The sequence below is a fragment of the Mytilus trossulus genome, chromosome 10 (assembly GCF_036588685.1).
Source record: "Mytilus trossulus isolate FHL-02 chromosome 10, PNRI_Mtr1.1.1.hap1, whole genome shotgun sequence".
Taxonomy (NCBI): domain Eukaryota; kingdom Metazoa; phylum Mollusca; class Bivalvia; order Mytilida; family Mytilidae; genus Mytilus; species Mytilus trossulus.
The window spans coordinates 52,779,265-52,803,579 of NC_086382.1; the positions used below are offsets into that span (position 1 = coordinate 52,779,265).

General features: G+C 30.3%; 1 protein-coding gene across 3 annotated transcripts; it reads right to left on the reverse strand.

Annotated features, from left to right (window-relative positions):
* Nucleotides 1-1,000: 1,000 nt before the first annotated feature.
* Nucleotides 1,001-23,767, reverse strand: LOC134687605 (xaa-Pro aminopeptidase 1-like). 3 transcript variants are annotated; one of them, XM_063548033.1, is made up of 21 exons: nucleotides 23,465-23,767; nucleotides 21,400-21,488; nucleotides 19,972-20,088; nucleotides 17,273-17,336; nucleotides 16,688-16,792; nucleotides 16,238-16,345; nucleotides 15,493-15,639; nucleotides 14,975-15,073; nucleotides 14,403-14,496; nucleotides 13,692-13,824; nucleotides 11,392-11,508; nucleotides 10,928-11,011; nucleotides 10,282-10,332; nucleotides 9,596-9,663; nucleotides 8,428-8,577; nucleotides 8,138-8,198; nucleotides 7,614-7,797; nucleotides 7,054-7,131; nucleotides 5,321-5,397; nucleotides 4,307-4,405; nucleotides 1,001-2,633 (listed from the first exon to the last, which is right to left on the reverse strand). In XM_063548033.1, the coding sequence occupies exons 1-21, from the start codon at nucleotides 23,520-23,522 to the stop codon at nucleotides 2,445-2,447; spliced, it is 2,172 nt and encodes a 723-aa protein (XP_063404103.1). In that variant the 5' UTR covers nucleotides 23,523-23,767; the 3' UTR covers nucleotides 1,001-2,444. The 3 variants fall into 3 exon arrangements, with proteins under 3 accessions (XP_063404103.1, XP_063404102.1, XP_063404101.1); XM_063548032.1 differs by having other exon boundaries at nucleotides 21,400-21,491; nucleotides 23,465-23,764; XM_063548031.1 differs by lacking the exon at nucleotides 23,465-23,767 and adding an exon at nucleotides 21,791-22,058 and having other exon boundaries at nucleotides 21,400-21,491.
* Between the last annotated feature and the right edge of the window lie 548 nt (nucleotides 23,768-24,315).

The following is a 24,315-nucleotide window of genomic DNA, read 5'->3' on the forward strand; positions in this document are numbered from 1 at the left end:
TTAAAAGTACATTTTTTAATATATTTCCGGTTTCAACTATAGAAATATAAATTGGAAAACTGATCTAGAGCTGAACAGCTACTATAAGAAGCTGTTTTAATGTGTCAGGTGAACTGTTGTAGAGAATGTTCAATAATCTTTTATTTCGTTTTTATTCAAATGTTAAGGCCTGGAGTATCCCAATGTCTACCCATAGATATTTAAATTGTTGAAATGCATACCTGGTTCAATTCAGTAGCTGCCTTCAATTTTAATACTACCACTATGATACCTCTGCTGTTAGACTGCCAGCCATCAAAATTATTACCAACCCTGTATAGCTCAGTACCATCTACGTAAGTATCTTCCTCATGCATAGTGACTTTTTTGGTTTTGGCTATATATTGGTTTTTTTTCTGGTGATGAAGTTTTGCGGTAGACTGATAACCTGGGTGGGATTTTTAATAAATCTTTACCTCATAATGTAGCAGTCTACAGGAAGACCTATAAAATTCTTTTTTGGACCTTATTCTGATATTTTTTCAACTGGTCTTTCATGTTTATCAAAAATTCCATGTGATTATCAGTAAAGAGGAAATTCCCCATACAAAAGATTTGGTTTGACTGAATAATCAGTTATAGTGGTAAAACATTTAGAATAATCGTTGTACAATTAATTGGTTTCTACAATAAATAAATAACAAAAAATCTAGTTCTGGTTTATTATTCATATTTAAGAGCAAAATACATATATACATATTTACAGTATAAATAAATATATGAAAACAATATTTTTTTATTGAACTAACAATAACAAACAATGATTCTCCATGATTATTAATATGTACATAACATAAAACTTATGAGATACTGTTAGGTACTTAGCATTTTCTTGTAATATTGAATAAATATAAAGTAAATTTAATAAATTATCATAAGGCATCAGTAAGACATTTAATTAACTGTAAGACCACAAATTAATGAGATGTCTTTTTTTAAATAATATAAACAATATAACATGACGGAAGCAGGAATAGTTTAGAACTAAGATTTAGTATTTGGTATTAACTATTTTACAGGTTAAAAAATCTGTCTTACTCTTCTAGCATTAAAAGGTATGTGGAGATTAAAGTATCAATTAACAGTATTCAATTGGCTTTAGCTGTCAAATTTATGTTCATCAATTTGACTCAAATTCTCAAATTTGATTTGTAACATACTAAAACGTATATCCAAATCACAAAAAGTCCATGGAAAAATTACAATAAAAATGCATCGGCTGGCTAAAATGAACCAGCTATATAAATTACCAGCATGTTGTGTATATTTCAGTCGACTCCAAATAGTTAACCATTGAGATTACCTCTGAATAATGCAGATAGCCATATAATCTAATGTAAACAAAAATATTTATATAAATACATATAAGCACTTGTAATTGTATAATGAAAAATTTCCTGATGTTTTATTTCATTTTTAAGATTCAAAAATATGTAAATCATCTTTTTACCTGTATAAATTCTTCAAGGTGTCTCCGTTTGTTTACATTTAAGACATTAACTAAACATACTTAGTACAATCTCCTGCCAAAGGTTAAATTGAATGAAAATGCAATAAGTATTAAAATTGACTTGAGTTATTGACTTGCAACCCAATAAAACAACAGTGAAGTTTTTTAGCTTATTTTCCTGCCAACCTGACTAGTAACAGCAACATATTAATTCATAATTCTGCTTTTATCAATGTTTGAAATAAAACAAATTTTTTGGGGTCAAAATTGTAGCTAATCACCCATTAAAACTGTTTTTCTTTTCTTTATTATCTTTTTTCCTCTTTGGAAGCAAGAAGTTATGATTTCTTTGCCCACTTTAAATACCTTTTATATAAAATATACTATAAGTATCAGTTTGTACATGGATTAATTTTCAGTATTGTATGTAGAACTATAAATTTATTATTATAAAAACAAAACTTCTGTTTCAAAATTTATGATATAAGGGAAAGTATTATGGGAGTATTTTTTGTTGCTATAAACTTTCAGTAGATCAAGGAAACATTATTGCAATTTGAATCTAATTGAAATATTTAAACATATATTAAAAATATATCATTTACAGATATCTAGATTAAAGTACAAGACAAGTAAAACATACTATTCTTATATCTTATGCCCCAAATACACATAATGACATATAGCAAATGTGAAATATGATGAAAGCAGGTTATAAATATGACATTGACAATATGTGCATTGACTTGACATCTAATTTAATGATGAATTTGCAATTAACAATTACTAATAAGGAAGCAAGGCTAGATAGTTTGCCTTGATTTCTCTTTTCCAATGATTTTTCTCTCTCACTTTTATGAACAACACATTATAAATTTGGTAAATATGGTGTAATTATGATATAATGATAACTTATAACAATGCTTTCATTCTGAATTATGATGAAATAGCTTGCTTATGACATGCCTAAAATAAGACAAACAGAGCTAATTAACAGAATAAAATTAATTTTCAAATTATCTCCCTTGTTGATATTAACTGGAACAGTTCTTGCCCTCAGCCATGCTGTGGCTAAAGTATCATTAACAATCAGTGGTCCTATTTCTCTCTGTACTTTGTTATGGTAAATGTTCATCCAGTCAATCTACAATAAAAAGTCAAATTACTTTAAACTGTTTTCCTATTACTAAAGGCAGACTTGCCAACTTTTGAAATCCTCCATGGGCTATTTTCCTTATGGAAAGAAAATTGAAATGTGTCGCTTCATGTAAAAAAATAATTTAATAATGTCCATTAGAAAACATTTCATATATTGTAGGACCCAAATCTATGGCGGGTTCCAAATCTATGGCAGATTCCTAATCTATGGCAAATGTGACGTTACAAACGCCAAACAACTCAAATCTATGGCAGATTTTTGTTTACTCCAAATCTATGGCAGATCTTAGGGAGAGGGTACAGTATAACGTCACAGTTGAAAATAACGCCATATTACATCTTCGCCACTGCTAACGATGGAACTCATAGATTTAAACACCATTCAAGATGAAAATATTTCCCAAAGAAAAATTTGCAGGTGGTTAAAAGGAAGATGTGACCTATTATCCCGAAGATAGACCAAATGTGTTGTACTGGCCGAATCTCGCGATGAATTATGGCGCCGCTATTTTCAGAACCACATATTTAAGAGAAAAATTTTTTTTTGGGGTCTTTATAGCTTGCTGTTCGGTCTGAGTCAAGGCTCCGTGTTGAAGGCCGTACCCTTACCTACACTGGTTTACATTTATAAATTGTAACTTGGATGAATAGATCTCTCATTTGCACTCATTCCACATCTTCCTATATCTAGTTAGTAGTATTTTACTGTCTTCGACTGGCAATGTTTATAAAATGATATACTAGTATAAAATTACCGGATACAAAGATTTAAATCGTCATCAAATAAAAAAGATGTATTTAGGATATTGCTGAAATAAATATTATTTGAAAAATTCAAATTGTTCATTTTCATTTGTTACTTTTTTATTTATTTCTTTTAATAAAAAACGGCCTTCTTGTTTGTTAGAGGTCTTTATTTGGTTTAATGAATTTGTTTAACAGGTGTCATGAACAGATGAGAAAATGTAATTTTTTTTACAGAGCACAACATTTGATCTTGAAGTCTGTATTAAGGCATATGAATTTATGATTTATGATTTTTTTTGTTGTTGACCATTATGGAATGTTTATTTCACAAATGTTTTAGACATGCTCCCGTTGTCGTATTTTCCACTTGCTTAAGACAAGTCATTGGTCGAAAATTTACTGCATTGTTTTCCATTTGCACAAAACTTGCCATAGATTTGGAAACAATATAAATCCGCCATAGATTGGGAAATTACAAACTTGCCATAGATTTGGAATGGCATGACATCACATTTACCACAGATTAGGAATCTGCCATAGATTTGGAACCCACTATGGATTTGAGTCCTACATATATTTCTGAATAACTTTGGTTTATTACTTAAACTCTTTACAATGTTTTGATGCTGTATGTCTCATTCTGTGTAAGGGTATTTGATTGTTTCATTTGTTTTATTTCAGTATTTTATTTGAGTTGTCACTGTATTTATTTAGAATAAATTAAGTAAAGGCCTTGGTGAAGTTTACAGAATAGAGAATAATTTAAATAGAAATATATAGAGAAGATATGATGGGCAAAAAGAATAGAATAGAATAGAATAATGGGATGCTAAATAATAAACAGAAGATGGGCAAAAAAATCAAGCAGAGAAAATTGATCTAAATTTGTTTTATAAATTGAGATATACCAACCTGTGCAGGACTCATGAGGCTAAAGTCTATCAGAGTTGGTTCATATGGTACTAATGTCAAGGTTTCAAATCCTAGGAACACACTGTCCATAAACTGATACTGAAAATATAATATTATATCATTGAGCATTGGAATTACATGTAATGCCTATGCTTCATTTAGAATTATAATATGGCGTGCTTCATTCGCTTTGAGAATAAACTCGTGCTCTAAATCCAAGAAATTTATTTTGCACATGCGTATATTGACTACTGCAGAATAATGAATTTTATCAAATAAGCATGCATTTAATATATTCGATTGAGCTTAAAACTACTCCAACCTCTTACATGATGCACATGTTATTTCTAATTCATTTATTATGACTGTAACGTGTTGCAATTCAAAATTGACATATTTGACCTAGATATGACACCTGTCCATGCTGGCTGTTCAAAACTCCTCCCTCTAAAAAATTCCAATTGCCAGTTGTTTGCTTGTTTACAAACAAAAATGGGAGGTTCATAGAAGAGCCTACACAAGCGCTCTTCACTTATACAAATCGGATATAGAAATTACCTTAATTGTTCTTATCAGAATCGAAATAGTTGATGCAAGATATACTTTATTGTAGTTTTAACATAGGTAGGCATCATATTTGTGTTTTTTTAGCCCTCACTATTACTCTGGCAAAAATAATCACGAATACAATGCATACCCATGTTTAAACTACAATAAAGTATAGCTTGCATATATTATTTCTTAAGTTATTTCTCTGATTGAATTATGCATCGGTCGCAAATAGACTAAAGATGATTCATTTTATAAAGTTCAGACTATAAGTATGTTATTTTGAAATGCTGTAAATTAATCAAAATCTTCAACAGAAACTTATTCATATTTACTACTTTAATATGTTTTTCTTAGAAATTTTAAATTTCATCATTAGCCTACACAAGACTTGTTTTCTGAAAAATGAAATATTTACAAAAAGCATGTCAGACTTTAAAAAACAGCCCATAATATTTCTCTCACCTTTGTTCTTTTTTTCACGACCATGACCATATTTTCTATTCTCACTCCAAAACCATTTGTTTCATAATATCCAGGTTCTAAAAAAAATACATAAAAATTAAAAACTTCTTTGCATAGAACATTTTGGTGTTTTATGTTTATTTATAGCACTGATGAAGGATGAAGGATGTAAAAAGAATTGAACTTAAACAAATGATTGCTGCCTAAAATCTTATATATTTACAGCACCAAAGACAGGTACTTTAGGCAAGGTCACAAAAAATACTTTTCACTACATCTACAGATGTTTTTTATTTAGCTCATAAGTCAACTAACTGTTTAATTGCTCTTTTACAGCCAGACAAGCAAGAGAGAATGTACCAAACAACAAGGATCTCTATAGAATATTAGGAGTAGTCATTGCAAGCCAAATACATACTTCATTTTCCATAACTTTTAAAGATTTAACCATTTTCCAGGTTTTTTGGAGGGTGGCCGGGAGGTGGGTTGGGTGTTAAAATTACTGATCAGATATTTGAACTACTTCCAATGAGCACCCATCAGGTCTTATAGGCATGAATCTTTTCATAAAAAACCTGATAAGATTCAAAATGGTTAAACATATTACAGCTGAAAAAAAATGATTTCACTTAGAACCATCATTATGTCATAGCTGCTTTGCGTCATTTGATCAAAACTAATAGACTGTACTTTGTAAAGGATATCCAAATAAAATTATCAATTTTGTTATGCAAATTTTGCCTTTTCATTTCAGAATATAATTTTTTACTTGATCAATATTTAACGTATTAATTTTTATTTTTTTCATTCAAAAGAGATATAATAGAACTGTGAGTGAGTTCCCAAAAGGATATCTCCACACCATCAATTCTATTATCTCCCCTTGAACATTTAAACATAATTTTATTCCTTAATGCATGGATCCTTGTGTAGTGTTCTCCAATAATGGTAAAGTTTCATTAATATTTGATCAACAAATTGTGAGGAGCTGCACTTACTGAGCACTATAATCACATATTGCAATATTGGAGAAAATCAATTGGATGTAACTCCTCTTTGTCTTGTTAGACCAGAGATGTACATTCTAAGGTAGCTACACTGTTTTATACTGTGGAAGCTGGGGAAAAGACAGAAAAAAAGATGGTATTCTAGATAAATTATGTATAGACCTTAAAGAGGTTCTCACAACCATAACATCTCTTAAGTTTGAAAAGATTTTACTTCAAAGTTTTGTTGAAAACAAACTACTAATTTAACAATAAAATAAAATAACTGTGTTAACCCTTTTTTGTGTCTCAAGATTCAACAGAAAGACATTTGGATAGACCGATAAAGAATTCACATATACCCTACCTACCTCTGAGCAGTATATTCCCTTGGGCATAAAAATAAAATTCCAACAAACTTCCAACTAAGTTTTACAGACTTTGTGGCTTTCTACACTCATGTTTGATTAATTATTACTTTCTTTTTCAAATCATATCAAATCAAATCAAGTTTATTGTACAAAAACAGGCCTCCAGCCCACGGTACATTTATAAATTCACAATATAATATCAACTACAGTTCAATAATAACATATATTAAACACACATATTACCAACATATATATATTTATTAATTACTCTCTTCTATTCAATGGTAAGTATGTACTCTAAAGAGAGAGTATAAACTTATAATTTACTTAGAATTTTTTTATACAGATATCTTTATTCATGTGTGCACTAACGTACCATCAGAGAAGACTTGGAATTCATCTAAAGGTATGTCTTTATCCACTCTGGGATGAGCTAGGGATATTCTGCCTGGTCCTGAAACAAGATACATTACAATAATAAAATAGAGAAAGGAAATGGGGAATGTGTCATATCAACAACAACCCAACCATAGAGCAGATAACAGTCGAAGGCTACCAATGGCTCTTCAATGTAGCGAGAAACTCCCAAACCTGGAGGCGTCCTTCACCTGGCCCCTACAATAAGTTTATTTGGTGCATTCTAGATTTTTGTTGGTTATTTCATTTTAATAACAAGCTGTACAATTTCTACACTTCAGAGTTTTATATGAAACATTGAAACATTATGTTTGGTAAATTTTACATGATTTGAAACCACAAAATGAAAAATTCTATTTGTTCTTTTTTTTAATGAATTTTAAGTGCGGTATATCAAATTCCGATTTTTTTCACATTTTTGAAGATGAAAAAATCTATCACTATTGACAGTTTTGCCCACAGGATTTAAGTATCAAACATGTTTTAACTATCTGCATAAGAAATGACACCAATAAATACCTTCATGTACACTTAGGTATGCCCCTACTCCATGACCAGTACCATGTCTGTAGTCCAGTCCAACTTCCCACAGCGGCCTCCTGGCTATAGCATCTATTTCTCTACCATAGGGTCCATAAGATCCTTTATAGAAGATAAATCTAGCCAGGTCAATATGTCCCATCAAGACTCTAGTGTAACATTCCTGTTCAAAATTAATTTTCAATATTTACTATGTAGTTAAAATGATGTCAGATGATATGTATTTTTAAGACACAAATACAACCTTTAATACAAAGAAATCATTTGATGAAATATAAATAACACAGAAACAGCATAAAATATGGGAACCATTTTTTTATTTTCAAAGAAACAACAATTCTAGTGTCGTTCTTCATATTGAGAACTTTATTTGTTGTACAAATGTATATATGCTGCTCACAGCATTTCTAAATAAGGGTCCATTTAACTTATACAAATTCTCAAAAAAATTACCAAAAATACACTCAAAATGATTTTGAAAAATGATTATAAAAATTATGTACCTTCTGACGATTCGTTGGTACTCCATAATGAAATGTACGTGTCACATCAGTAGTTCCATCCCTGAAGAAAAAATAAAAACTCCATTATCTCTGCTAAAGTAAGGTAGTATTCATTCTGAATCCAGGAATTTATTTATCTAGTATTTTTCTGTTGAAAAGAGCTTCCGGGACAAAACAATGACTTACATTAATACAAGGATTTCAATTCAAAACAACTACTCCTTAATAAGTTTAAATAAAATAAATGTTTAAATTTCATCACAGTAGATTTTTAATCATGTTTTACTTACAGATACTGTCCTCCTGAATCCAGAAGATACATATTATCTGTTTTAATCTCTACATTTGTAGACAGACTTGGCATGTAATGGATGATAGCAGCATTTGTTCCATAAGCTGACAGGGTTGGGAAACTGGTACCTCTGTTGTAGATCTCTCTTCTAAAATAGGGATGTTAGACTTTAAAATTTATAACTTTATCAGCACTAATGCATTGAGAATTAATGGTTATGGCAACAAATTAAAGACCAACTACAATAACACATATACAATGAAAGACAAAACGGAGAATACATACACTTTTCACATACAAAAACAAGAATGTGTCCATAGTACAAGGATGCCCCACTCACCTATCATTTTCTATGTTTCGTGGACTGTAAAGTTGGGGTAAAAACTCTAATGTGGCGTTAAAAGTAAAACGATCATATCATAGGGAACATGTATACTAAGTTTCAAGTTAATTGGACTTAAACTTCCATCAAAAACTACCTTGACCAAAATCTTTAAGCTGAAGTGGAACAGACAGACAGACAAACGAACGAACAAATGAACCTACAAACCAGAAAACATAATGCCCTTCTACTATTGTGGGTAGGGCATAATGGGTAGGGCATAAAAATCACAACTTTACAATCACAGTATCTATATTTCTTGATATCAGGCACCTTAACTTAACATCAAAACATTACAATTTATAACTATCCTTAATTTTTAAAGAGCACTTGTATTATTTTTAATGATGGCTCAAAATTAACACTAAATATTTGCCCAAAATGGTTGTGTTATCCCTATTTAAACATGGATTTGAATTAACTTTAACCTAATTTTTTTTACATCTACACTTTATTATATGAAAGTAAAAGACTCACTGAATAAAACAATAAAAAATACTACGTCAGATCAAATTTTGTTCATTTTTTAACAAACTTAAACTTTACATGTAGGTATTTTCGCTGAAATTAAAAAATCAAATCGAGGTTCCCAATATACATATTTTTATTTTCTAAACCAGATTATTAACATGGTTATAAAATAAGAGTTTTGTGGAAAAACATAGAACCAATATTCCACATTTATCAGAACTGGTACCATTTAACGTGTCAAAATTATCTGCACATGCTTTTAACATAAAGTAGCAGTTAAAAATAGATTTAATGACAAAGACTTTTTACTTACCCTCTAAATGAGTCCAGTTGGTTGGCTGCAGATAGCTCAGTTGCAACAGGAAACTGACCACTTTTCACCTTAAACAATCATAATAAAGGAAAAGACTTTATTTTCTGTAGGATCTTTTAAATGCATACACAGAAGTGCATGTCTACCTATAGCATTATTACCATAGTATGAATGCAAATGTTAAATTTTAAACAACAACACTGAATGACTATGAGCAAACAACAATTAATAAATCACCTAAAAGTGCATAACTGTCTTCCTGATCATATCTCGGATAAACTTGAATACAAAGATTGAAATTTTTTTTTAGACTGCATATACAATATTATCCCCAAGGACATGAGATGTGCCAATGGTACACTAGACTAAGTGTTCTTTATAAGTAACCATAACACAAACATCCTCAATAAAATGACATAAAATGTACAAGTCTTGCTTTCCTTTATCTATTGCAGTAGGTTCATTTATTTTGGTGAGCACATATTTTTATGGATTGACCAAAAAATTACATTTTCATACATTTTATTTTAAGGTTTTTCTAATGACTGTATACAAGCCTATAGAAAATCTGTACTTTTTTGGAACATTTAAATTCATGGTTCACTTAGATTTACCAACAAAAAATGAATTCATTATATGCAAACAAACTGGTGGATTTAGTATACACTCAATAAATTATATAGTACCTGATTCTCAAGTCTTGCAGCAAATGTAATAAGTGCAACTGCATCTCTTTTCTGAAATAAATTGAAGTAAACTGAAGTTCTACATTCAAATGGAGATCAATACACGTTTCTAATCTTTTGAATGACATATACAAAATATGTTATAAATATTTTTATAAAAAATATGTGATTCCATTATAAAAGGCAGTTAATTCCTCATTCTACACAAAAGGTACACTAGTTTTGTGATACATAATTTTTTTAATTTGAAAAAAATGTATGATTAATTTTCCATTAACCCTCTCTACTTCAGAATGTGATGTTTATTCTGAAATTCACCTCTTGTCCATACAGGAAACTATTTATAAGATCATTAAAGTTTTTGAAAATATAAATATTACATAAATTTTAATCAAAAACCTTGATTGTCAGTGTTCTTATAATTGGTAAAAGTTGAACTATATAGGTTTCACAAAAGTGTAACTAACAATTGAAATTTTGATAGTAAAACTCGCATTTAAATTTTTTTTTTGATAAAATTTATATTTGAATGCAGAACTTTCTGAAAACTTATATATATTTTCAATTTTTGTTAAATGTTCAACAATCACAACTTTAAATGCAAGCAAATATTCCAAATCTAATTTATCTATTTAATAAACCTTACATGTGCATTTCTAAGACCCTGTTGCTCTGTTGGATTTTTCTGGAACTTTTTCAGAGCTGCTGGTGTATTTCCTTGGTATATTTCCTGTAAAATTAAACTTTTCTTTAATAAAGTTTGCTTTGGTCATATTATAGCTTGAACACAATATAAACCAGTGTTATACAGTGACATTACTAATTTGAGGAATTATTGAATTTTTCCTGAGGTACTATACACAAATGTGTTCTGATTTAATTACCTCTTAGTTCAATCATAAAGTACATAAGTCATTCAGTGGATGTCATTTTTTACTGTGTTACATATGTTTTTCATTCATTTTTTATACATTAATTAGGCTGTTAATTTTCTTGTTATATATTTCACATTTGTCATTTCAGGGCCTCTTACAGCTGACTGGGATATTTGCTTTGCTCAATGTTGAAGGCCGTAGCTATATGTCATTGTTACATAGTGAGACAACTAACCTTTGTTATGACTTTATAAATGGCATAATTACACTGGAATGGTATCCATACTTTCTTTACATCTCTTTTGTTTACAGTAGCTATAACAGCATTTATAAAGGTGCTGTAATCTTCTACCTGTAATATTCAAATAATAAAAGCATTAATAAATTATGTTTTGTCTTAAATCCATAACAAAAAGTTGGCTAGTTTGTTATATCATGTCTCCAGCTATAAAATTACTGGACTTTCTGCTCTTATTCAAGCATTTATTAGGGTTTCACGTGTTATTCCTCTTCAAATGTTTCCCTCAAATCAAACTTTAAGATTTTTAAAACTAGAGGCTCTAAAGAGCCTGTGTCGCTCACCTTGGTCTATGTGCATATTAAACAAAGGACACAAATGGATTCATGACAAAATAGTATTTTGGTGATGGTGATGTGTTTGAAGTTCTTACTTTACTGAACGATTTTGCTTCTTACAATTATATCTATAATAGACTTTGCCAATTAGTAACAGAGAACTATATTTGGTAAAAATTTACATAAATTTACCAAATTGATGAAAATTGTAAAAAATTGACTATAAAGGGCAATAACTCCTTAAGGGGTCAATTGACCATTTAGGTCATGTTGACTTATTTGTAGATCTTACTTTGCTGAACATTATTGCTGTTTACAGTTTATAGCTATCTATAATAGTATTCAAGATAACCAAAAACGGCAAAATTTCTTTAAAAATTACCAATTGGAGGGCAGCAACCCAACAACCAGTTGTCCAATTCATCTGAAAAAGGACAGATAGATATTGACTTGATTAACAATTTAACTTCTTGTCAGATTTGCTCTAAATGCTTTGGTTTCATAGTTATAAACCCAAAACTGCATTTTACCCCTATGTTCTATTTTTAGCCGTGGCGGCCATCTTGGTTGAATGGCCAGGTCATCGGACACATTTTTCAACCTAGATACCCCAAAGATGATTGTGGCCTAGTAGTTTCAGTGGAGATTTTTGTAAAAGATTACTTAGATTTACGGAAAATGGTTAAAAATTGACTATAAAGGGCAATAACTCCTAACGGGGTCAACTGACCATTTCGGTCATGTTGATTTATTTGTAAATCTAACTTTGCTGAACATTATTGATGTTTACAGTTTATCTCTATCTATAATAATATTCAAGATAATAACCAAAAACAGCAAAATTTCCTCAAAATTACCAATTCAGGGGCAGCAACCCAACAACCTATTGACCGATTCATCTGAAAATTTCAGGGCAGATAGATCTTGACCTGATAAACATTTTTATCCCATGTCAAATTCCTCAAAATGCTTTGGTTTTTGAGTTATAAGGCAAAAACTGCATTTTACCCCTATGTTCTATTTTTAGCCGTGGCGGCCATCTTGGAAGGTTGACCAGGTCACGCCACACATTTTTTAAACTAGATACCCCAAAGATGATTGTGGCCAAGTTTGGATTAACTTGGCCCAGTAGTTTCAGAGAAGAGGATTTTTGTAAAAGATTACTTTAATTTACGAAAAATGGTTAAAAATTGACTATAAAGGGCAATAACTCCTAAACGGGTCAACTGACCATTTTAGTCATGTTGACTTATTTGTAGATCTTACTTTGCTGAACATTATTGGTGTTTACAGTTTATCTCTAACTATAATAATATTCAAGATAATAACCAAAAACAGCAAAATTTCCTCAAAATTACCAATTCAGGGGCAGCAACCCAACACCCTATTGACCGATTCATCTGAAAATTTCAGGGCAGATAGATCTTGACCTGATAAACATTTTTATCCCGTCAGATTCCTCAAAATGCTTTGGTTTTTGAGTTATAAGCCAAAAACTGCATTTTACCCCTATGTTCTATTTTTAGCTGTGGCGGCCATCTTGGTTGGTTGACCAGGTCACGCCACACATTTTTTAAACTAGATACCCCACTGATGATTGTGGCCAAGTTTGCTTTGATTTGGCCCAGTAGTTTCAGAGGAGAAGATTTTTGTAAAAGCTAACGCCGGACGACGACGGACGACGGACGCAAAGTGATGAGAAAAGCTCACTTGGCCCTTTGGGCCAGGTGAGCTAAAAAGGATAAAAGACACAAGTTGACAAACAAAAGTTCTTTTTACACATAATTTAAGAGAAAATGGAACAATAAAGTCAAAAATATTTCATGATAAAGTGTTCGACACATGAGACAAATAAAATCATGAAATCTTTCCTACATTAAATAAATAACAACCATACGCATTTAATATACCGGTAATTGTACTAAATACGCAAAATGTTCTTAATCCCAGTCACTATACCTCAACACACATTCCTATCCTGTCAGTACATGATCCACTGACACCCGTGTTAAGGAACACGTTCAGCTTTGACATAGACTCTGGATCTGATGGCTGTTCTGTTAACTTCCTCAACTTATCCCATAAAAATAATCTACAGAGAGACAACAGTACAAATTGACATTTCTACTTTTTCATATTGCTGAAATTAGGAGTACGGTATATATTTTTTTTTCAAAAATTATCTACTCTGTGGTAGGACAATATGGTACTCAGTAAAGTATGACAAAGGATTAAAATAAGTTTACAGTTGGTGCAATTTGGAGGAAAATTTAACTTTTTGATGTATTTTATAAACAACAAAATTTTCCCTAAAATTGATGTGAATGAGGATTTTAAGCTTAGTTTTTGTTCTGTTCTTGTTCTTTCTTGGTCAAAAACAAAAATGTTCTACCACAGAAAAGGTAAACAATCCTAAAATATATACTTCAGTGTCAGAGTTAGTTGTATGAAAAACATCTATTCAATAAAAGTCCACAAAACTGGATTGGCAAATATGACTGTATGTGCTACCATAATAATTTCGTACAGGTTCATTGCAATTTGAACCAATCAGTTGCAAGATATTTTTGTTAACACTTGTATAGTTCACCATAAAACCATGATTACAAAGTTTTAATCAAAATCCTTACTCGATAAATTTTTAAGAAAAATATACATTACATATCATACCTAATTCTAAGACTACCATCTTGAGTTTCCAGAATAGCATATGACATAAAGAAAGGGTTGTATTCTACATCTGATCCTCTCAAGTTGAAAAGCCCTGCAAATAAATAAAAGTGAAAACAAATGTTTAGGCACTAATAAAACAAGCCAAACATTTTCTATCAGAATTATTTTCAAAATATACAACCTTAAACTATTTCACTTTTATTACAGACAATTTTTTGCAAACACCTTGCAATGTTATTTTTTTCACATTTCCCGAGGAACCACTCAAGACTTCATTTTCCCAGAGCTTTTAGAAATAGGCAACGCTTTTACCATGAACATGTTTCATCTTTAAGTCAGTGATCAAATCATTCTATATACAAGTTTGTGACCTTTGAAACAAACTTTAATCAGATACATCCTCTGTTGGAGTGAAAAATTAAAAAAAAAAAAAAAAACGACTTAAACTACAAATGGCCCTAGGGCTTACATTGTTGACAACAGACAGTGTTAATATATGGGTGCTGCCAAAAGTCGGTATGTGGGTATGAATGGTTCAGAAATTGATTAAATGCATTATCTAAACCTACATGCAATCTCATCTAGTTGTGTGATAATTAAGACATCAGCTTTATGGTCCATCATTGCTTTGTATACATCTTCTGTTACCTTCTGTTGCCAATTTTTACCTACAAAAAGGTCAAATTTAAAAAAAAAATTACAATTGTTTTTTTTACAATTTTGCATCAGTTGTAACTCCCAATTTCTCTCTTTCAAATCAAATAAAAATTTACCTTCCACTGAAGTATTCTTTGTTTCAGAATATTTATTTTGACAATATTTAATTTCTTCCAATAAACTTTTAACAAAAGTACAATATTTATATTATTGGAGTACGAAAACATAATATTCTACTTATAATTAATCAACACAGATTTCATCAACTTGAAAAAAATAAAATTAAACTAAATAATAAAACAGTGAAAAAACATAATTTCCATCTTATTTCATCCTATCAAATTTATAATGGATAAAACAAAATGTCCCCTAAGGTAAACAAATAATACTATCAAGGTCGACTGTTGACCAATAACTAATGAAGCTTTACCTGAAAATTTATCTTCTAGAACATGAATTTTACTACTAGGCCTTCCTGGTCTACCAAACTGCCAGATAGTATCAACTAAATCTTTATTCATTTGGTATAAGTTGATGTTTTCTGCCTTTAAATTTCTATCCATTGTAATCCAAGCACCTGTAGCATAAAATTGTAGAGAAAATAAAATACATGATTATAACAAAAATCTGCATTTAAACTTGTACAACTTTCAATGCATTATAATTACATTAGATGTATGTTTCATTATTATACGCTATTTTGATTGGCTATCAGCAATCTTGCATCATTCTTAAATTAAAATGAATCCCATGAATTCAAACATATATATGATGATGCACATTTCCACAATAAATTGCACAGATAATAATAGCAAAACTTGAAAGTAATCGTAGCAAAAAAATGTAATTATAAGTATTGAATGTGTGTACATTTTTAAATTGAAGCAATTCTGCACATCATACAAAAATGTACTTTGGTCAATGCTTTTACGCCCCAATGAATTTACAAAAAGAAGTATCAATTCTTAAATATAAAATCAATGTGTTGTCATCTTAGGTAAATATAAACTCACTTAATGGCACCGTCCCCCAAGTATAAATGAAAATTAATCAAATTATGTAATACAATAATCTAATGGTAAGGTTTTAACGCTCAAATCTGCAACAAAAAGCCTGGCATTATATAATACAATGTATAACCTCAATTTATTCACTGTTATACTAAATACACTTACTACTGGTAATAAACAATGGATTTAGACCAATATTTCTGTTGGACATTGATGAACTGGTTCCCAGGTTGGCAAGGATCCATTCTTCATAGGTTGGTGTGTTCGGTTCATCTAAATAAAGTGGTACAATGTTATAGACCCACAAGCAGATTAACCCCCAAAAATAGTAAATATATCTAGGTAGTATTAAAACTATTTTTTTTTTTTTTTAGATGTACTTATATTGAAAATTCTCAATATTCTATTCAATACTTTGATTTTTTTTGGCAAATTCAATCAGTTGATTTTAATTTCTTGGATTTACTCATACCAACTGTTGGCAATTATCATTTTGAATTGGAATAAAAAAAATCTCAACCAGCCAAATAAATTCCTTGATTATTGTATGCCCTCCCACTCTTTATGTAATCAACTACTTAAAACAACTAAAATTAAATTTCAAGGCATTCTAACCTTGTTTCATCAGTATCCAGTTACAGTCTAACTGGTTCTCAGCCTGGGTGTAGTATCTACCATCAGTCCATAGTGCAGCTTTGTCCTTCAACACTATAGCTAAACCTATCAAAAGAATACATTTTATAAATTATTATCATTGTCATGGCTGATTAGTAGGGAATTACATTTCCCGTTTTCTTTTTTATGCTATCAACTGGCTCTAGCTACAATATGGACAATAATATGTTAAGGATGTTTAAAATTCAGTTTGACAGCTTCAGACATATAAACTAATTTTGGACCTTTTTCAATTGGGCAAATCAATACTCAACATTAAGATTCAGCACCCAAACATGTAATTTCATCCTCTTATTTAAAATTTGATGCAATAAAAAATCAAGAAATAATTTGGGAAAGTGAATAAAAACATTTTTGCAAATTATACACTGTTCACAAAGGATGATAACTGTGTCTTCGAAATTGTTATTGAGGGTATTAATTATTTCTGATTTATAAATATGTAAATTTAGATCCCAAATATTAGACAGGCAAACACAAGATTTCATTCTTATCCAACAATCAGAACAATAATGTGATACTTACCATGTGAGCCATCGAATCCTGAAATATAGGCTCTTCTTTTATCATACTCTGCTGGGAACTCACTCTATAATAGTAATATATTGATATATGGATGTGTTATTTCAATTGGCAAACATGGCATGCATCCTCAGAATGATAACATGTTAAATTAATTTGTTCATGCGACCTTTATGAGGGGGCTGATGGGTTATTTACGTTCTTCGTGATCGGCGCATTTTCGCTATCGTGATCCGTTTTTCTACAAATTTATTTTTCGTGATTCGTGATGAAACTATTGTTCGTGAATCGTTTTCATATGAATTTTATGTTCGTTCTTCGTGATTGAGACATATATTTCGTTTTTCATTACGGAAACTTAATGGGCCAGATGTAACCATATCATCGAAAACTTTTAAGTCCGTAGACATGTGGTGAACTGAGTTATTTGCAAAGTCAAATAACGTCAATTAACTCGTCAATTCCCCTTAACATGTTGTCTTGTCTCACTGTAAGATTTGAAAAGTTAAACTTACATGCTCTTGGACATTTCAAATGCAAATTACCAACTATGTTAGAACATGCCCGGAACTTAAGCAATAGGGTGTATGAGGGAATAAAAAGGAGTGTTCTATGGGCTGCCTACTACTTTACGCATCCCTCCTTTTATTACCCAATTCCTGAAAATCACATGCCATTGTCGTCCCTGAGTGCTTTGGAGCACTCGAAACCAAAAGCCCTGCTGTCAAAGGCGCAGGAACGAGAAATGCGTGAGTGGGCCCAGGACTTCGGAAAGTGTGTTCGACAAAGATCAGTACGACAGCAAACGACAATGTACAACACTGGCACATTACCACTTAATATGTACAAAAATGCAACTTACAGTACCACAAGTGAAAAAAATCACATTTCCTTCAATAGCTGAAGAAGGTAACACGGACTACGATCAAGTTTCTGAATATGATTCAGAAACAGATGTGGACTACACTGAAGAAACGGACAATGTTATTGACACCCCAGAATGTCTTACTTTTCTTCAAGGGACAACCAGCAGGAGTGGGAGAACAATCAGGCTCAGCAGTAAATTTTATTGACAAAATAAATATATATACTTTATAATCTCTTAGTTTAGCTTCAAGATAAAACACAGATGTGGTTCCGTGGTATTTACGCCAGTAAAACATTTCTATGAAATATTATTATTATACAATGAAAGAAGTCAGAATGTGACTGTTTTTAACGATTTAATTTAGAACATGGGAGAATTCAACATGTAAACAAGTAATGAGCCAGTAATGTATTTGATTGTAGCTTAATTGCACCAATCTACAACACAAACAACCAGCTTCTGAATCTCTATTATCGAGATTGATTGGCGATACTCTTTTTATATTTTCGTGATCCGTGATCATGGAAATTTATTTTCTGTGACTCGTGATTGACAAAAAAATCAACTGGTGAATTGTGATGAGAACCCCCCATCAGGCCCCTCCTTTATACTTAATTCTAGACAAGCCTTACTTTTCCCAACAAAAAATTAAGTGCAAGGGATGTAATTTTGCATCTTGTTTGGTGACTTATGGTATTGATAAAAGAAGAAAGGCTCACATTAATAAATCAGTGACCCACAACACAAAAAAAACAAACATAACAAAATCAATTGATCAAACATAGTATTCATCAATATATAGGTATGTGTGCAAAAAGTAACTGCTTCCATCAGAATAATGATAACAGATATGTATATATATCTTTAAATAATTTCCATTGAGAAGTGCCATATGAAAAATCAGGAATCAGGGCCCAAGATCTCAAAATAGAAAGAGACAGGTATATAAAACTTTATATATAGAAAGAGACCAAAGGCTTTGAAAAAAAATCTAGTTGAAGACGAACAACATATTATTACAAGTTGTTCAGCATTCAAAGATGATAGGGAGAAATGTTTCAAGGAGATGAACAGTATTTGTCCTAATTTTTCATATCTGTCAAATGAGGCAAAATTGTTTGGTTAAATGTGTTTGTACTTGAGTATTTAGGAAACTTTATAATTTCATGTCTAGATGTTAGTCAAAATGTCAAGTTACGTATTTCATAACAATGATAATCATAATGATTGTACAGTTCTCAGGTCCTGCCTGGAATTAAATGTTTGTGACTTATATAGAATGAAGGTAATAACATCTGTCTGAACATTTAATATATGATTTCAATTGTATGAAAAATGTTGGGGTTTTTCTGTTACAAATCATGATGTATTGTTGTATGTGTACATGTCATGTTGCCCATCAAAGGCCCTTGATTAGAATAATAAATGTTCTTATTTAACAGTACTACTGTCAGTACAACTGACCACACTGACCACAAACTATCTGTTCTTCAAATATATAAAATTGGCTTAAAGTTGTTTTTATACTTTTATGTGTTGTATGAATACGTTTTATCTTGTATATTTTTTTTCCTAAAATTGATTCTCTGAATTAAAGCTTGAAACCAGACTGAAATGATGCAGTTATTTTCTTTACTTTTTCAAAAAATACTCCATACAAATATCCTTTCAAATAGCTCAAGATCATCTCTGAGACAGTATCATATTCAGTATAGTTTAAATAGTTCTAAATAACTTTGAATTTTTGTGGTCAAATTTTGAAATTGCTATTGTATAATCTTACACAATGTTTACTGTATAATCTATTCCTGTTGTGAAAACCTAAAAAACCTACCTGGTGTGCATCTTCTGACGGAATTATCACCCCTTGTAAGTTGACACCATTGGAATTAAACTCTTGCCTCAGATCATATAGTCTCTGTGATGAATCAACTCTTACCAGCGGAACTTGCTGTTAATATACATATAGATAGGTATAAACATACTATAATCAACTCTTACCAGTGGAACTTGCTGTTAATATACATGTAGATAGAAATTAATATACTGTAAACATTTTTTTTTTTTTTTGCAATATCAATGCATTAACTTTTCACACATGATTAGATTCAGGAATCAAACCAAATATAAAACTTCTTAAAATATTTTGCTTTCTGCAAACAACCACCCTCCTTCAAAAAGACCCAAAACATTTCCGCCTTTTATAGTGCTGAAGTTTAATTGGGTTCAATCTTGCTTCAATGAAATTCAAAATCAAATTGGATCAACAAGAAAATGGGTTCGCATGAAAATTAGCACTGAAGTTTCAATGAAAGTCCTTGAAAGCAACACTCAGGGTTTCTCCATCTATACAAATATAATAACCGTGCTGAAAGTGGCATTACGCACCAACAATCAATTAATAATTATAAATCCCACATGGTAATTCAGTTTAAATACTATTTCTAATCAAGAAAGCATTAGAATAATTGACTACCTGGACATTGACAAAGTCACATCATAAGCAATGTCCATAAAATTAACTTGAGATACTGGTGATGTGGTCCAAAAAATGTACAAGGTACGTAAACACTATGGTTAACATATCCTCCCTTATGTTGAAAAAATACTCAATCTCAAGTCTCACAGCTCTTACCACAGATGAGGCATGCATTTATCAGTAACAACAACTACTTATAATTTTATATTTTCTGATATAAAAATCTAAAAAATGCTGAGAAATAAATTCATTTTATCAAATTCTTCTGAAACAAAATCTTGATTGTTAACGTAAATTTCAACTACATGTACATGCACAATTTAAAATGTGTCTTGAGGCAACTTTATAATTAGAATAAAGATGTGAACAACTAAAGTTCACAGATATTGTGTTAATGATGTAACATTTTTAGTTTTTAAAAGTGCAACAAACTCAATATTAAAAGTGATTATGTGACAACCATTGCTTTAAACCAGCTTAAAAAGGATAAAACTGACTGATAATTGAAATTAGAGACTTTAAAACAGAATTTTCAGAATGTGAGCAAAGATATATATAATATATTGAAAAATGCAATAAAAATTAATAGATCAAATTAAAGTCTATCATTGTAATTTTTTTCTAAATATTTAAAAAATTCAAGTAAAAACACCCACGAGACATTTGATCTAATGAGATAATAAAATTATGGTCAATAAACTGTTTAACATAATGTGAGATCTGTTAGATCTGTAACTCCACTGTATTTGTAAACATCAGATTAATCTATAAAAATCTACATACTGCTCCAGGCTTGCAACTTGGACGATCATCTGGTGACATACTCTTAATGCTGGTCTGTCTCTTAAATCGGTCATGGTTGTTGACAAATTCTGCTACAATAATAAAATAATTTTAAAAACTTCAGTTTAACAAAAGTTTTAGCTGTTATAGTCACGAGTTTTCAAATTTTACCTTATGAAGTTTATGTAAGGTTTAATCATGATATTTTATAAAAATTGTGAAATAACTGCAAAATTAATATTCATTTGGGCATCCATAAAAAAAATAGGAAATTAAATTTATTTTTTCATACTTAAAACAGAATTCTACATAGTAAAATGTCAATTTTAAACAATTCCCTTGAATTCATTCAAGTTATATAATATAAAACAATGTAAACCATTGTTCTTACCTGATAAAGTTTTATTCCGATTTTCCAATTGATTTTCAAGAGAAATGATCATAGAGAGAATTATCATCATAAGCATTCCAAAAAATCATGGTCAAAAGTAAACAATAATTCCGTTCATTTGACCTCCGACAAAAGCTTCCATCATCTTTTACATACACAACATGTACATTTACCTGTTGCTCTTATACATTTGTTACGCTATTTAGATCTACATTTATCATCATTACATTTAGTAGAGGTGCTTGCACTATTACTGTTACACGGTCATAATTCATGTTTTTTCTTTGTGATTAATTTACAGGATCTTCTTAGCAAATCTTTAGAAAAAGGAAAGGTTAAAATACACCAGGCTCCATACAATTTATTTTCTGTTTTTCATCTTATCTAATCTTGAATGTGTTTGAAATTGTAAATTTTCAATATTAAGACCTTTTTTTCTCAAAGGCTAATGAAATGTCAAATGAAAAACCACTATTGTGAACATTTGGTAATGTTGGGGACTATAATTGGAATGGGTTTTACCCCTGGTTGAAGGTGACCTACAGACTTGTTTACGTTATTTGGACCAACGTTGGCAGTCTAACCACATTTCCTAATTATCACTTCTTATGCTGTATTTAATTCGTTTAACTTTCAATATCAATAAAAAAAAAAAAAAGTCTTGTGTGGAATATTGTATTGAAAAAAAAAATGAATTTGTCATTACTATTACGCAATTTTAATTAATAATGGCCTAACTACTAGTAAAAAACAGGATTCTTACAAGGTAAATAATATTGTTCACTACAAAACATGCATGAGGTCTCTAATTAGGGGAATGTTTTCCTTCATGTATCTCCCAGTACCAAGGCATTGATGTATATCATTTGTTATTACAAAAATAATGCACTAAAACACTTTGTGACTTCTGTACTTTGTAAAACAGTGTGGCTTGTTATTATTTGCTGCGAACACTTGGTGAGAAAGCATTAGACTTTTGAATTTTTTTACTCTCAACATTATACTTGGACTAAGATACATGTTCTACTTTTATTAATAGTTCCAGGTTTATATGTCTTCAAGCTAAAATCGACTTTAACAAAATAGTACAGAAAAGTTAATTTCTTCTATCAATTTCAATTTGCAAAACTTAAACAAGATGAAATTACAGTTAACATTTTTCTATGCATTTAAGGGGTGAAAGCTCAACAACCCAACAATCAAAACCTTTAATATAGCTATGTTTTATCATGTTTATCGTGACTTCATTCTTCAAATTAAATATCTAGATTTAATTTCATTTCAATATGGTTTATTTTGAATTTCTATATAATATGCACTTTACAAATTAAAATGATATAGATAAAATTACAAATACATGTAAACTCAACCCAAGATCACATATTCAGGTGAATAAGCTTTGATCCATTTCAAAACAGTGAGAACAGGAGACTTTTGAAATATTTACTTTAACTATGAATATTAATGATCTTGTTGATATTTTTGTTATTTTTATTTGTTTTTTTTTGTCACATGCTATAAATATATTAAAGATTTGAATTGACTTTTTTTTAAATCGGTATATATAAAAAAAGATGTGGTATTATTGCCCATGAGACAACTATCTACAAAAGACCAAAATGACACAAACATTAACAACTATAGGTAACCGTACGGCATCTATATAAACCTCACCTGCTTCTGCACAACAAACAACCAATAAAACGCAGCTTATCCACATGTATTCCATCATCTTTTAATTCCAATGTTTACAATTCAAAGAAATTGACACGCTGTGTTTATCATTACAAATACTATATAACAATGAGGATAGATCATGGTCCTTATTAGTGAATCTAATCTGATGACATTTTATTGCCTCAGGACAATTTTTCAACATTTTGATATATAACCACATTTTTTCATCATAGTAACAAAAATCACAGAAACAATAAAAGATGCATGTGATAGTTACTACATAGTATTATGAATTCTTATTTTAACACTGGACGTTAAGCAACCAACAATCAATCAATCTTACTTTAATAAATTAAAACTTTAGTGTTCCTCAACCTTTTTTAAATGCAGAAACTGACAAATAATTTATAAGAACTTCATGATCAATCTTTTTTTGCTTACTTTAACCTTCTCATGACTCTGTCAAAAATTTTCAGAAAATTAAATTGTTTCTTTGATATCTATGTATTTCAAATAAGCACCAGTTTTGTTTTCTCTAACAAAAAAATTACATTTATTTTTAATCAGTAAAAAATATTTTTCAACTATTCAAACTGCAACAGTTTATTAGATCTTATGAGTATACAAACAAGTAAAACTGTGAGCTACTGCTCACTGATGATAACCCAAATACTTGACAGTTAAGGAGGTTCGCTTGTCATGTTATGGATTTTTTGTCAGATTTTAGGAATCCTCTAGTTTAATCCATTTGAATGCCTAAAAAAAGTTTGTCCATTGACCCCTTTTCTTTTTTATAAATCTTTTACATGTAAAATGATAAGCCATCGGGAAAAGTCTTGTTAAAATAA